Source organism: Suncus etruscus, chromosome 1, assembly GCF_024139225.1.
Source record: "Suncus etruscus isolate mSunEtr1 chromosome 1, mSunEtr1.pri.cur, whole genome shotgun sequence".
NCBI lineage: Eukaryota > Metazoa > Chordata > Mammalia > Eulipotyphla > Soricidae > Suncus > Suncus etruscus.
The window spans coordinates 178,500,978-178,518,254 of NC_064848.1; the positions used below are offsets into that span (position 1 = coordinate 178,500,978).

General features: G+C 35.1%; 1 protein-coding gene across 1 annotated transcript in view; it reads right to left on the reverse strand.

Annotated features, from left to right (window-relative positions):
- Positions 1 to 17,277, reverse strand: part of STXBP4 (syntaxin binding protein 4) — a 101,154-nt gene that overhangs the window by 11,927 nt on the left and 71,950 nt on the right. The window contains 3 exon segments of the mRNA XM_049772783.1: positions 1,960 to 2,007; positions 2,009 to 2,059; positions 2,062 to 2,139. Coding sequence (XP_049628740.1) covers positions 1,960 to 2,007; positions 2,009 to 2,059; positions 2,062 to 2,139 — 177 coding nt within the window.

A 17,277-nucleotide genomic window follows, 5' to 3' on the forward strand; every position in this document is an offset into this window, starting at 1 on the left:
AAAAGCCCAGAAGTAAAGCATAGATAGTTAATTCACCATAAAGGATTAAAGAGCATTAAATGAAGAAAGAAAAGTTTCTAACAAATGGAGCTGGGGAAATTGGTTAGCTACTTGCAGTGGAGTAAAATTGTAACACCATTTCATACCATACATAGACAGCAACTAAATAAATAGAGATTAAATATGTGAGAGTCACATTTATAATATATAAAGAAAAGACAGGAAAAACTCCAAGATACTGGCTTTATGGTGCCATCACTAATTCAGTTCTACAGGCAAGTAAAACGAAAACAGGATAAAAAAGTGGGGCCCTATTCCTAAGCATCAGTACTAAGAAAGAAATTATCACAAGGGTCATGATCTAGCTTCAGGTAAAGTGCTTGCCTTATGTATGTGAGCTAATGAGTTTAATCCCTGGCACCACACACAGAACCAAAAACCAACTATCACTAAAAGAAAGTCATTCAATTAAATGAGAGAACATATTCACACCATACGTCTGAAAAATGATTATTATTCACATATATAAAGAACACAAAAACTTAGCAATAACCATCACAAGCAACACTATCAAAACATGGGAACAAGAGCAGAAAAGGCACTTCTCCAAAAGATGAAGATGGCCAAAAGACGCATGAAAAAAAGCTCACCACTAGAGAAATAAAAGTGATAATGAAATTTGTTATACCCAGCGAGAATGGGCTTATATCAACAAACGACAAAAAGAACAAGTGTTGCTGGGAATATTCTGGAGATAGAGGAACCCTCATTCATTTTTGGTGAGACTGTTCTCTGGTTCAGCCTTTACACTTTTATGAAAAACAGTATAGAGAGTTCTCAATATATTAAATATAGAATTACCATATATAATATAGCAATTTCACCTCCTAGGCATCTAGCCAAAGAAGTAAAAAAACACTACTTTTGAAACAATATAGTTTATTGTCGTGCTATTTAGACATTGTAGTGTTACTCAGGGATAACCAAGATCTAGAAACAACCTAAGCACAATAATGGTTGAGGTGGAAAGAAAAATACTTACTCAATTCTAAGAAAAGAATACAATCAACTTTTGGCTACAAAATAGAAACACCTGGAGGATATCATACTAAGCAAAATGAGTCAGAAGGAGCAAAACAACTACTGGATTCTCTCACTCTATGGAGGGCACAAAGAAATCAAACAAGAGAGTACGCAATGTCCAATAAAACAAACCCAACGATTCCAATGAAAGAAGAGGAGAGTGGGTTGAAGGGTTCTATAAAGAGACTGGATGAGCTGTGTGGAGGGATACTAACACTTTGGTGATGGGTGTAGTATGGTAACACTGTATCCCTAAAATATTAAAAATATATACACTACTGCAAAATAACAGCAATAAGAAACAAAACAACTTTATTTAAAACAAAAGCTGTCCACATTGTTTTCTGAAAAGCATTTTGGTATTAAAAATTGCCAGTCTAATTCAGAACATCTTACATTAAAAGGAAATGAAATTCAAACTCAGTTTCTTCCCATTAATTATCTTAAGCCTTCGGCAAAAATTATTTAACTTTCTCACTTCTTTGAGTAATCAAAAAGCAAAACTGTCCCTAGACTCCTCTGTTCTCATTCCCGTAAGACAAATTAGCGACTTTAGAAACTAAAGGAGAAAATGAATGTAGCCAATGAAATGGCAATAGTTCCAGGACATAGGAACTAAGGTACTGTGTTGGCCAATAATGCACATAAAGTTGAGCCACATGCGTTTCCATCCCAAGCTATCTGGTCCAAATAGAAGATTACAATTTTTCTTTGCAGAAAGCCCTCTCCCCAATCACAACACATCATCCCTATCATTTGACTAAGAGAAGATAAATACTGACCTAGTTTAGAAGTGCAGATGAAAAGAAAATGAAAACAGAATACATGACCAACGGCAAGGAAACATGGTAACTAGAAGAGGACTGTGTTGCTTACTTTATTTTGGTCGGAATAATCAGCAAGCTGAGCCTTTAGCTCTGTATTTCTCAGCCTCTAACAGACGGATCACTTCTCATAGGTCCATTTCCATGCCCATGGTGCCTGCCTCTGTGCAGCTTCAGCAAGATGGATTCGACTTCGAAGGGCTTTTGTTTCTTCAACTACAGCTTTGGCTTCCTTGAGATTTCAAAATCAAATGTCATAAAAAATAAATATACAATGAGTAGTTTCATGGCATAGAATAATATTTTCTTCTCTCTAACTTACTATCCACATATTTAACCAATATGTATATGATCTTCACATCTCAATCTGAAAATTAAAATTCATGACTTCTATCATGTATAGCAGCTGCCTGAGACTAATTTTTTCTTTGTTGAGGTTTCATGGATAATTTTCAGTATGGAATCTCCAACTTCAGCTAGCCTACCAGAAGATCTTGAGAACAAGAAGGAAAGAGAACTGATAATAATAATAATAATAATAATAATAATAATAATAATAATACAGATGTGCTCATGAAACCAGGATGGTCATTGCATTTTTGTCAGCTATTGATGAGACTTAGTGTTGTGGAGCTTCCTTCTCTGTTTATGCAGGACTGAGAAATTAAAGTTAATTTTTTAAACACTAATCTAAAAATTACATTTTCCTTTTCATTAATCCAAAAGGTAGAATTCAGTATCAAAATATATAACTACTTTCATAGGATGCAATGCTCACAAGCTATTAAATTTATTAAAACATTTCTCATAACTCAAGTGTCTTTGCTCATTTAAATATTAAGAATAAGTGGAAACCTTCATTATTTTTTTTTTTTTTTTTTTTTTTTTTTTTGGTTTTTGGGCCACACCCGGCATTGCTCAGGGGTTACTCCTGGCTGTCTGCTCAGAAATAGCTCCTGGCAGGCACAGGGGGACTCATATGGGACACCGGGATTCGAACCAACCACCTTTGGCTCCTGGATCGGCTGGCTTGCAAGGCAAACACGCAGCTGTGCTATCTCTCCGGGCCCGGAAACCTTCATTAATACCATTATGAACATCATCAAAAAATTCAAAGACATTATATAATCTGTTCAAGAATACCTAAGAGAGTCAGGGTTTAACTCAGGGTTTGATGTCTGGCTTGAACATTAAAGCTCATTTTACTATTTACTCTGCTAATAGATGATAAGAAAGACTTTATACTATGTACATTCCCCACCTGAGAAAGAGCACAGGGGTGGCCAAAACTCCTTGTTTCAAAATGTGCTTTAATGTTGAATAAACGATAGCACCACATCAGGATACCAATCTAATTTAACAGGGCAGTTACTATAAAGTGAACTGGTTTTTCTTTTTGCTTTACTAGGTTGCAGACATCTTTTCTCCATAATGGAAGTTTTTATGCTCCAATTGCCAAGGCTAATATTCAATGCTTGCTATTTTAACTTCTCGAATTATTATAAGACCATTTTGCTTTTGCTTGAATCTAGAATACTTTTGAAACTAATGGAGGGAGATGGGTATGGACAATATTCTAAATGTTAATGTTTCACTCACTATATTAGATACCTCTGTATTTGTGAGATTTATGTTTCAGATATTTGAAAACAGAGTTCTGAAAAAAAGTTTTACCACCCTGAAAAAAGTTAGACTCTTGTTTAGAGAAAGAGAGTAGATTAGGGGAAGATAAGTGATGATCTTAATGTAAAGGCCCTTGCTCAGAGCTAAACTGAAAGAATGGAACATGAAGAGTTCCCAGAGAGAGTTTTTTTTTTTTTTTTTTAGGTGAGAAGGATTAGTTTCTTCAAAGCCCTAACTCTGCTTTGAAAATATAGAGAGCCAACAAGGAGACCAGGTGCATAGGAGTAGAGGAGAGTAGCAGGATGTGAGAAAAAAGTGGTAAATGGATTGAGGGCAGGCAGGGGTCCCGGAAGAACGGATAGATTTTAAGAGATGCTGTATAGGTTACAGAAAATTTTGGGCTTTATTCTGGGTGATATGAGAGAGATTGGGAGCGGTTTTTGAGATAAGACATAATAAGATCTGATTAAATTTACATGGATTAAACTAATATGTTGGGAGTCAACTGGGAAGGGGGAAGAGTTGGTCAAATATGGAGTAGGAAGAAAAGGAGAAAGGAAAAAGGCAGAGATGATATGCCTTGTGCCTAAAGTGATTGGGGAAGAAGATGGTGTACAGTGGTGTGATGATACTTTTTGAAAAAGTTTTAAAAGTGAACCGGGGTTGTCCTCATTAATAGTCTTAATTTCACAATTGCCATAACCAAGAATAATCACATCATAAATTAAATGTGTATATATGTATATATTATATTATTAAATTATATATACAATATATAATATTATATATATATAATTATGTATATATGTGTGTATATGGAAAGAGAATGAAAAAGAGACATATAGCTTAATTGTAAAGAACCTGTCTTGCATATGAGAGCCCACTGCTCCAACAAATATATATATTTATGCTCTTCCCTTTTCTGGCTCTAATATTAGCAGCATATTAGATAAATGGAGGAAGAGAGCAGGGCAATGTTAGACCAACAATGTGAATAAAAATGAAAAAGTCCCATGCTTGAGAAATGATTCTAGATTAATTTTAACTGGAGTAGATGTTTCCTACAGAAGAGCAATGAATAAAAAGGGACAGGGAGAGGGGGAACAAAGGCCCACCCTCTGAGAGAAATGGACAAAGGAGACAAAGGATCTTTTATCTGGGGCAAGTATTGAAGCCTTTTGAGCTTAACTTGATAATTAGCAAACTATGCTTTATAACTCAAGGTCTGGCAGCTGGGCATAGGCAAGAAAGATGTAACCATCCAATGCCTTCTCTGTGTTAAATTTGATGGAATTTTTTTTTAAAGTAATTGTCTTATAAAAAGGGGGGGATGTTTAATGAACTGTCATTTTTAGTAGTTTTAGAAAATACTGTTTTGTTATAGGCAAGGGTGCCCTATGTGATAAAGGCAGTATATTATATATATATTATTTAGCTGCTATCTTTCTCATTCTAATCTTGGGATAAGGATTTTTCTTTTCTAATAATTTATTTAAGTTCTATGTTCATGATTGGGTTTCAGCCATAAAATGCATACCCCCATTCCAGCAGTGCAACTTTCCTGCCACCAAAAGTTCCCCATTTCCCTTCTCCCCAATCACTTCCTCTCTTGGAGACAGGCATTCTATTTTTCTATCATTGTCATAGTAGTTGTTAGTTTAGTTATTTCTCAACCTGCGCTTACCACTCTTTGTGGTAAATTTCAGGACTTAAAAGAAACAGAGATGAGGATAAAAAGGTCACCCACAGAATGGGAGAAAACTATTCACCCAATACTCAGCAGATAAGGGGCTAATTGAAGATATAAAAGGTACTGACAAAACAAGAAAAAAAAATCTAACCCCATCAAAAAATAAGGAGAATAAATGAACAGACACTTCCTTAAAGAAGGAATACAGATAGCCAAAAGGCACATACAAAATGCTCCACTATACTAATAATCAGGGAGATACAAATGAAAACAACGAGATATCATTTCACAACAGAGAGACTGGCACACATCACACATCACAAAGAACATGAACAACCACGGCTGGCATGTATGTGGGGAGAAAGCAACTCTCATTCACTGCTGGTGGGAATCATGCCTAGTCCAGTCTTTCTGGAAAACAATAGGGATATTTCTTAAAAAATAGGACCAAAAAATATAGGACATGAGTTTCCATATGATGTAGCAATACCACTAATAGGGATATATCCTAGGACCACAAAAACACAATACAATAATGCCCTCTGCACTTCTATGTTCATTGCAGCATTATTTATGAAACAGGTAGCTTAGAAAAAAAAACATCTAGGGATAAAAAGAGGAAGTGTCTATGATAGCAACTTCACTTTAGACTACTGTGATACATACAGGAGTCAATGGCTTAGTGTGCACCTCAGACCACCCATTACTGTGTGTTGTATGCCTATGATTCTGTTCACTCAACAGATAGAAAATTGAAGCACAGAAATGTTAAGCTCAGAATTGCAAATCAAAAAAGTAGCCCTGGGGCTAAATAATAGGACAGGGGTAAAGTGCTTGCCTTGTATATGGCCATACCCAATCCAATCCCTGGATGCATGTGGTCCACCAGCAGGGTCAGGAGTAATCTCTGAACACAGATTCAGTAGAAAGCCCTGAATACTGCTGGATTTGATTCAAACACCCTCTCTTCTTCCCCCAAATTGCCCAGCTAGGATTTAAAGGCAGTCTAGTCACAAAGTTAGTGCTGTCAGATATTATGCTATACTGTAACTCTTCCATTCCATAAAAAGTAAAATATGAGTAATACTATTACTAATAACAGTAGCATGGAGATGAAAATATAATCAGTGCCTAGCCCTGCAGGTGTTTTAGGATGTAATAATTATAATTGTAATGTTGGCCATTAAAATATACTCAAATACTCATTACACAGCTGAGGCTGCTATACAGTTCCCTATTTTCCATTCAGTCAAGTTAGAAGGGAAATGTGACCAAGGAGAAAGAGGAAGGGGCAGAGCATTGCTTGTTGCTGCAATCAAGAACAACTAATCTGATGTCTCACTTTTACAGTCACTCCCATGCAGCTTTTATTCCTCTATAAAAGCAGCATTTTTCTTTTTTGTTCAAAGAATACTAGTTAATTAAATAACCTTGATGGAAGTTATACAGACATTAGAGAACACTGATGGTAATATAGTGTAAAATGTAGTTAGGTGGTAAAAGATACAGACATTTTGATGTTGAATAAATTCGTGTTATTTCTTTTGTAAATGTCTATAGGGTTGGTAAATGTGACCCCACAGCAAAGTTCTAGCCCAATTCCCACAGGAATGGCTGTTTCATAGACCAGTACAGTGAATTGATTTTTAGAGGAAGCAATGAAGAAAAAGTAGCAGTAATGTGCCATGTTTAGTAATGTAGAATCACTAAAATACAGTCTCTCTGTTTTCCCTGTTTTCTAATTGTAAAGCCTCCTTTATCAGTAACAGTCAAAATTTCCCCAGGCTTTCCTATAAACCTGAAATCCCAGAAAGTTGAACACTGCAGTTTATTTACTTTTATTAGGTAGAGCTATAGATTTAATTTATCAGAGACTTATATAATAAAAGGAGATATTAATACAAAATCAAATTAAAAATAAATCAATGAAAAAAATAAAATTTAAAGCTCAATAAAAAACATTATGCTTTTTAAAACCAAGAAGCATGTCAAGGAATTACCTTATTCACATAGTCATATCTCTGACAAACTTTGTGCATGTGTGTGTCTGTGTGTGAGAGAGAGACAGGCAGAGAGACAGATAGACAGAATAGGAAATGCTTTGAATACTATCCCATTATAAAATGAGGATTCTCTACCTCATATTTCACAGTGAATCTTCAGGGAAGATTCAAAGCAATGAAAACCTTTGAAGGCTACAAACACTGATCTTAGCAATGTTAAAACAATATTAAAACAAATATTAATAATATTTATTATTAATAAAATATTAATAAAAATGTTAAAACAAAGGGCAACCTGAACATTGACTATTGACTAGAGACAATACAGTAAACATTTCCCTATATACAGCAAAACAATCTACCACAACCATAACAACAAAACCAAGAAAAAAAAACATGGTGTCTGTGATTTTTTTCCTTTCATTTTCTGACTGTGTAATTTTCTAGGGTTCAGTTTCTTTTACTTGTGTAATGAGAAGTAATGAGGCCTATATTTTATAATCAAAACATGTCACTGAGAGGACTAAAAAAACTAGACTCTATCTTGTTAGTTTTCTTTCGTCTTTACTGACTTTGGAAAATATCCTATCATCTAGTCATTTCAGAGGCAAGGTAACTTATTATAGGCCTTTCTTGATCTACTCAATTAGTGCTGATGGCTACTGAACTTTAGAAAAGTTGTATGGAATAAATGTGCACATCTTTTTTTTATGTAAAGCCTTTTCTTCGTAGACTTGAATCTTAACAGCTCCCTAAAGTAGAAGGAAAACGCACTGACTAGCCATTTTACATTTGTAATTAGGCTAGCATTATCCATAGTAACCTTAGATGTTCTATAATTTTTATACTATCAATAAATCTTTCAAAATGTCAATAGCTGACAAGAGAAAAAGAAGACTGCAAACAGATATACATGTTAGCAAGTCCAAAAGAATATTTTCTTGGGGCCGGCAAGGTGGCACTAGAGGTAAGGTGTCTGCCTTGCAAGTGCTAGCTAAGGAAGGACCGCGGTCCTAACCCCCCAGTTTCCCATATGGTCCCCCATGCCAGGGGAAATTTCTGAGTGCTTAGGCCAGTAGTAAACCCTGAGCATCAAACGAATTGTAGCCCCCGAAAAAACAAAACAAAACAAAAAAACAAAAAAACGAAAAAAAGAAAAAGAAAAAAATTTTTTTCTTATCAGTTCCCTACATCCTGTTCTTGGTCTTAGTTCCACTGAAACGTGTGAAAAAAAAAAAATGAAGGGTTACTGCAGCAAGAAGGCTATTGAGGGAAAAGCACTTAAAACCAAGCTATAGCTAGTTGCTTTAATTGAATATTGGATTTACTAACATATATTATGGATATATTTATAATTCTCTCATTAAATAATCTCTGCAACTCTCTCTATTAAAACTCTTTTTGGCAGTGCCAGGGATGAAGGAATATTGAATCTAGGATCTCACACATGTAAGACAAGTGCTCCATCACTGAGATAACAACCCAGCTTACAAATCATTTTTTAAGCATGAATACAGCAGAGAGAAAATGAGTTCACACCAGTGAGTCTATAGATATTTTTGATATATGCTCTTTCCTTTCCCCATTTTCCACCTCCATGCACGCACATATACAGCTCACTACCCACCTCTTCCTTATCTAAGTAGTTGTTAAGAATCATAGTCTTCAATTCTAATCTGTAAACTACTCTTTCATTTCCATTCTTACCACCTCTTTACTGAGTCATTGTCTTTATCCCCCTCATTAATGGGACTGTGAAAATCACTAAGTGATCATCACCCTGACCACTTTTTTTCTTCATTGCAATATATTCTGCATGCTTCTGATAGATATATTTTCCTAATATATTTCTTAGTTTAACCCTGAAGAACAAACCTCTGTATATGACACATAATAAAATATAGCCTTAATCTCCATAATTCAAGACTTTCCACTACTTTTTTCAAATCCACCATTAGTATATTCTATTCTCTCAGGATTACTAGGCCCAGATACCTTAATTAACCACATTTCCCAGAGTTTATTCTCCTATCTCCAAGATACTCTGAATTACATGATTGCTTCTGCAGGACCATATACACTCCCTGCCATTTTGCCCCCTTCTTGCATCATGCAGTTTCATGGATCCTTATTGATCAACTTCAGATTTTGCTTTCTCTAATCTTTTCAGATTAAATTTGATTTAATCTGAAATAAAATTAAATTTTATTAATTTATTTAATTTAAAAGAAAAATTACATTTTGCCGGCATGATAGTAAAATGCATGACTTCAAGAACTCAGTAATCTTGTGAGTCTTTTCAAAACCCACTCTTTTCCCTGATCCTACAATTGATATAGTGTCAATTCTTTGTAAAGTGTGTAAAATTGATAGATATCTGAAAATACAAAAGTAAGAATTTTCTTTAGAGTGTTTGAAAAATACAAAAATCCTCACTTTTCAAGGAAGAGTTAGTTAATATTCTTTTGGGAAGAAAAGCAGGTCAATTAAATTATATTTAGCTTTAATGAACCCTCCCAGGAGTTGTCAACTTCCGTACTAGCAGCAGTCTCATTCCCTAAAAAGTGCAAAATTGATTTCTGTCTCTGAACATCAATGAAAATCATAGAAACAAATTTTCAGTCTGTTTATAAATAGAAGTACCTAATCAAAGACTGATTTGATGCACAAATGAACCTATCTGATAAATCTCACCATATGAACTTGTTCACAATATAAATTTTAATTACTTAAAATCTGTTTGACAATGTTTTTAATAACATTTATTTTTGGTTAGCAAAAAGTGACAAAATTAAAAAAATTCTATTTTTCTAGTTTTAGTTGCATGTATGACAAAAGCAAACATTTATTTATTTATTTATTTTTTTTTTTTTTGTGGTTTTTGGGTCACACCTGGCAGTGCTCAGGGGTTATTCCTGGCTCTAGGCTCAGAAATTGCTCCTGGCAGGCACAGGGAACCATATGGGACGCAGGGATTTGAGCTAATGACCTCCTACATGAAAGGCAAATGCTTTACCTCCATGCTATCTCTCCGGCCCCAAAAGCAAACATTTATAGTAATGTAAAAAAATTTTGGGAGGGTCACACCCGAGCGGTGCTCAGGGTTTATCCTGAATTTGTGCTCAGAAATTGCTCCTGGCAGGCTCAGGGGATCATATGGGACACCAGGAATCGAACTCAGGTTCATCCTGGGCAGTGGCATGCAAGGCAAATGCCCTACCGCTGTGCTATCTCTTCAGCCCCTAGAAAATATGTTCACAGTTGAGAATTAAAATACCAAGCCTAATTTTTCAGTACTAAACATTAGAATTCACCTGAAGTTTGGGGGTAGAAGGAATCTGTCTTTTAAAAAAAGCATCCCATGTTAAACCTTAGATTTAATTCAATTACAAAAATTTTGTCAAATTTTTTGTTTTGGAGAAAACTTGACCAAGAATTCTAATTTTAATTCATATATAAGATTTAAGTAATGAGACTCTTTTGCTGATTAAAGAGTAAGAATATAATCTGAAATTGGCAAGCAAAATAAAAAAAAGAAAGGAGAAGGAAAGAAGGAAGAAAAGGAAAGAAGGTAGGGCATTTTCTTTTCATGAAGCTGACCTTGGTTTGATCCCATATGGTCCCTTGAACACAGTTAAGAGCAATTCCAGAGTGCAGAGCCAGGAGTAAGTAACTCCTGAGCATAGCTGGGGTTACAGTACTGTGGCATTACAAAATCAAACCAAACAAAAAAAGTTATTTTATAGATGGAGGAAGAGTACAGCTGTAAGATGCATATCTAGGATATTCCCACTAGGATGTGGCCTGGGTACCCTGGACACTACAAGGCCTGAGACATCTCTTCCTTGGATTCTTGCACTAAGTCACTGGGCTAGTTGGGTAAGAATCTCTTGAAAACCAAATGGAAGGTCCTCCAGAAAGCTATTTTTATAAGGCAGGGAAAAACAAAGACAAATGTTTGATAAAACTAAAAAATATCTGTTTGGTAAAATTAAAAAATCTTGAAAAATTTGGTGATATGAAAGTAAAGAAAAATATTTGCGATGGATAAGTACAAAGAAGGTAAATAACTACAGTGTAAAGAGTCCTTATACAATGATATGATTAAAATGGGGGATAGCAATTTAATAATACATGAGAAATGAGAAAAAATAAGGGTGAAAAAGAGGTACAGGAAACAAAAGAGACATACTGTTAGGAGAAGCAAAACTTCAAAGCAATTATACCAGGATCTCTGTGGCCATCAATACTGAGCAACTGTGATGGTATCCCAATTTAATTACAAATTTAGCCCAGGCAATCTTTTCTATTTATTAAGAATAACAATGATGGGGCTGGAGAGATAGCATGGAGGTAAGGCATCTGTCTTGCATGCAGAAGGACGGCAGTTTGAATCCTGGCATCCCATATGGTCCCCCGTTCCTGTCAGGAGCAATTTCTGAGTGTAGAGCCAGAAGTAACCTCTGAGTGCTGCTGGGTGTGCCCCAAAAACCAAAAACCAAAACAAACAAACAAAAAAACAACGAATCAAAGTACTGTATTTTCAAAGAGGATAATTTATTTATGTAGGGCTAGGTATGACTTAGAAAAGACTGTTTTCAATCCTAAAATAGTTTGTGAATAAATCATGTAACACAATGTCATGAGTTTCATATTGAAATGAGATTACTGAAAGTGTTTGTCACATAGTAATCTGCCAAGATAAGAATGTTATAATACCCACTGCCTTATCGCTACTTCCTCCTTGGCTAAGATTTACTAGTTTGTCAGCCAAAATAATATTTATTGCTCTAACATTAAGAAACATACACAGCTTTACATCTACATAAATGTTTAAAATAATATAACAGAAAGTGCTCTCTTGCAAGAGAGACCAATAGAATTATAGAATCATGTATTTCTTTAGTTGTAATTAAGTTGTAGAGAGTAATGACTACATTGATATGTAAGTATGACTCTGAAAACTCCCAACCTATAGGACATCTATTGTGAACTATTTTCTCGAAAGTGAGTTTGTCTTATTATTTTTTTTACTATAAGAGGTATTTGTAGAGAGTAAGACTAACTCACATAAGTCATAAAAATGAAAGTTTATTCAATGTTCATTATCTTTGTCGAATCTCACTTCACATAAATTATTGCAGTCATATGTGAACAACTGATTAAAAAGTGCTGAATGTGGAATATAAACAACTAGAAAACAGCTGATTCACAATATGTTCCACGAACTCAGAACTCTAAATAAGACAATCCACCTATAGATTTGAATCAATTGCAGGTTTCTTTTGTAGAACAAATAAGATCAATTCCCTTTCAATTTTTTTTTCAATTTTTTTTTATTTTTTAACAAACTTTATTACATACATGATTGTATTTGGGTTTCAGTCATGTAAAGAACACCACCCATCACCAGTGCAACATTCCCATCATCAATGTCCCAAATCTGCCTCCTCCCCACCCGACCCCTGCCTGTACTCTAGACAGGCTTTCCATTTCCCTCATACATTCTCATTATTAGGACAGTTCAAAATGTAGTTATTTCTCTAACTAAACTCATCACACTTTGTGGTGAGCTTCCTGAGGTGAGCTGGAACTTCCAGCTTTTTTCTCTTTTGTGCCTGAAAATTATTATTGCAAAAATGTTTTCTTAAAACCCATAGATGAGTGAGACCATTCTGCGTTTTTCTCTCTCTCTCTGACTTATTTCACTCAGCATAATAGATTCCATGTACGTCCATGTATAGGAGAATTTCATGACTTCATCTCTCCTGACAGCGAATTTCTTTAATAGGTATTTTTCTAAATAATCTCATATTAATAAAATGGGTTTATTTAACTTTATCAACAGGACAATAAAACTCGGAAATTTTAAGATGTTAAGGCATTTTTACATTAAATATAAGGAACTATATGGAAGCCCCAACTTCTGAAATAGATTCTACAACAGAATCTTTGTTTGCAGGTGTTTGAGTAGAAGACTGCATTCACCTCCAGTGACTCACCACACATGGGTATTGTCTCTGCAAACAAGAATGCTAACTGGGCTATTTTTGTGTTCCTTTTTCCAAGCAAAGCTGTCTTTGACTTAGGCAGTTTCTGGAGGGAAAATTTTAATGCTGAATACATTAGGTTTTGAATTAATTGATGAAAAAGAAAATCAACTAATTTTGTTCATTAAATTTCTCTACTCAGAATTGTATTATTACAAAAACCATAGTAGTTGTTTTCAAAGTGATTTTTTTCTCCTCTTAAAAAGACATTTTTTCTTTTGTTCCCCCCCCCCCTCTCTCTCTGTGTGTGTGTGAAATCTGGCTATAATCAGGGCTTACTCTTGGCTTATGCTTAAAGATCACTCCTGGTGAGGTTTGGGAAGCCATACTGGGTGCCAGGGATTGAACTCAGGTTGGAAGCATACAAGGCAAAATGTTTTACCAGCTGTATCACTTCTTCATCCCATAAAAACATTTTAAGATAATTGGAAATTACACAAAATCGTAAGAAATTATACAAGAGGTCTCTGTACTGTCCAGTTTTCCAGTGACTGCATCTTGCATTTTTATAGTACTGTCTCCCAAATGACAATATCACTCTCAGAGGCATCAGATTTATTCAGGGGAGGATTGTAATAGCTTGGGGTAAAACTGGGGGATACTGACTGTTTGTTCACTTAGTAAAGGTAGATTTCCAGGGGCCTGCTAGCTGAGTGATTTTTTTTCCTGACAATGAAGTGGTAGGCCAAGTTAAATTTGGGAACCTCTGCAAGAGAAGAATATCACAACTAGTCTACCAAGCATAATAAATTTCAGAGAATTAATATAAGCTCAATAATAAGGGAAATTCTATAACTATCTACAATAACCTGGATGAACAACCAAGGGAATTGTGTATGATGAAAAAATTCCCAACTGAGGCATATACTCTATGATAATTTTAATATAAAAATTTCTTGAAATAAACTTATAGAAATAGAGTACAGGTTAGTGGTTGCCAGGTATTATGAAAGAAAGCTAGAAAGGAGGTAGCTATAGATATGAGACTGACTATAGCTATGAGGGGTCCTTGAGAGGGGGCTCTTTTTAGACAATAAAAATTTACATCATAAAGTCACATAAAACTGTGAAAAGAAAACAGAACATTTTACTTTTTTTTAGAACAGAAAAGATTGACAAATCAAATTTAACTATTTTTCCCTATAAAAACAAGATTGGTATATCTGTTTATGCTCTGCAGAAATACTGTAAAATAGTGAAGTACTGTAATATTTGTAGTATTTCAGAATGCAAAAGAAAATGTGACATGAGTGGGAACGTATACCAAATATTAAAATTCAATAATTTACTGTTCTTTTAATAAATGAACAAAATATGACAATCTCTGAAAGTGTGAAATATACAGTCTTTAGCAAACACACATAACTGTGTTTCTTATAGAGAAACATTTAATCTGTTGCATTTCCTTTCTTGCCTGATATATAAACCAATAAAGCTCATGGACCAAATGTGCTCATAACTAAGTTCATGTACTAGCTCAGTTGTCTACAGAGAAACCTGGGCTTATTTGCATTTCTATTTATTTCTGCCACAGGCCTTTATGACCCTCTCAAACATTAAATTCAACCTTAGTACAGGTGAGGCCAAGTACAATTGGGCTTATCTGAATTTAGAGAAGTTTGCCAAATAAATTATTTCCCATGTTTTCCTTAGGGCACTGGACTGGTTCAGAGCAGGCTAAATATTTTGGCTTCACACTGTTCACTCAATTCATTGCTGCCTTAGGTCATAACACTGCTGAAAGAAACTTTAAAAACAACTTTAGGGTAAGTTTGAGAAAGTTGTTGATCAAAGAAAGCTGCTAGAAGAATGGTCCATGCCTGTTAAAAGTTGTTAGAACTTGAAGAAAAAAAATAACAAGAAATATAATTTTTTGGAAACCATACTCAAGATTTACTCACGGATTACTCTAGACAGCACAAAGACTCAATAAAAATACTTAGATTTTTAGAGGCTAGCATAATTAAATTCTTTACAAAAATGCATGTTTTCTGATTGCTATCTTTGGTTGACCAAACACACACTATTCTTCTAGTGAAAAATAATCCAGGACTAGAAACAGAGAGAACTCAAAGGGCTGAGCACAGGCTTTGCATGTAGGAGGTGCAGGTTGTATCCCCAGCACCACATGGCCTTGTGAGCACTACCAGAGGTGACCTCCAGAACAAAGCTGTGGGAGTATCTCAGAGCAACACCAGTCTCTCTCTCTCTCTCTCTCTCTCTCTCTCTCTCTCTCTCTCTCTCTCTCTCTCCTCTGTCTCCTCTCTCACTCCTCTCTCTCCTCTCTCACTCCTCTCTCTCCTCTCTCCTCTCTCTCTCTCTCCTCTGTCTCCTCTCTCTCAGTCCTCTCTCTCCTCTCTCTCTCTCTCTCTCTCTCCTCTGTCTCCTCTCTCTCAGTCCTCTCTCTCTTCTCTCTCTCTCTCTCTCCTCTGTCTCCTCTCTCTCAGTCCTCTCTCTCCACTCTCTCTCCTCTGTCTCCTTGTCTCTCTCAGTCCTCCTCTCCTCTCTCTCTCCTCTCTCTCCCCCCCCTTCTCTGCAGCTTCGAAAGAACCATATGGGATGCCGTGATTCGAACCTATGAGGATGACTGATTCGAAACCTCCATCCTTCTGCATGCAAGGCAAATGCAGCTAACCTCCATGCTATCTCTCCAGCCCCCTCTTCCCATTCTTGATTGTTATATTGAAGAATGATAAATAAAACTAAGGAAAACTTTCAGATTTTAATGCAGTTAATGTATCTCCAAAGAAGGATATTATTTGGATTTTAGGATCTGGACACAGTATGATAATTCAATTCAGTTTTATAAACTGATTGAAACAAAGGTTATCCAATATGTTCTCACGTCTCTATAGAAGCAACAGGCAACACAAATTAAAAATAAATTTAGTAGTGTTTCTAAGACCACAGGTTACCTTATGTATCTATAGGCTATATTCATGATTATTGTTAGTAGCAAACTCATTTAATGTCAAGATCTTTAAAAGGAGAGGCTGGAGAGACAGAATAGTGGGTAGGGCACTTGCCTTGTACACACCTGGCCCATCTTCAATTCCCATACCCTATAGGAGACAAAATCATCAAAAGATACCAAAAACTAAAAATAAGGGGACAGGGAGATAATGCCATATTTTAAGTTTCTGCATTTTAAAAGTTAAAAATGAACATATTGCTCCTTTTCTATTAACTTTTAGGGAACCCTTGCTAAATACAAAAATTAAATTAATATTTGGGAAATTCAAAATCATTTTATTAAAGCATAAGAACTCTTCTGTGAACTATAAGTTTTATCACTGAAATCCTCTTAAACATACTTAAGAGAAGATAAAGAATATGCATGAGTACATAAAAATTTTATGTATATATTTTATTTTTTTATTGATTTGGGGTAGTATTGTTTTGTTTTGTTTTGAGTCAGTCAGATCTGGCTATAGTCATTGCTTCTTCTTGGCTCTGTGCTCAGGGATCACTCCTAAAGGCTTGGGAACCATATAGGGTGCTTGGGATCAAATATGGATTGGCCCCGCACAAAGCAAACACTCTACCTGCTATACTATTGCTTTGGCCAAATGGGATATAGTATATTTAATTGCAAATGTTTCTGAAATTAATAGCTATGTCTGGATAAGTGACTTTGTATAGCCAAATGCATACTCTAAATTTTTGTTAAAGTGAATAAAATATTAAATATTCAAATAATATTACATTAAATCTCATTTATCCTATTTTGTTAAATGCATCATTTCAGTCTTTCAATTGCCAAATTACAAAGTTGTCACAACCATTACTACACATTATTCCATTGGTTGATTTTATTCTCACAGTATCTTTAACAAAGATCCCTTTAATATACTGGAGTATATTTACAGTGCCAGTATCTAATTTATTAACCAATTACCTGGACAAGCTTCTCAAATTTTATGGCATACACCTAGTATCTCTCTTTTTGCCTTTTTGGCCCAGTAGTTTACAGTATTTTAACTGAAAGGGTATCATGCATATCG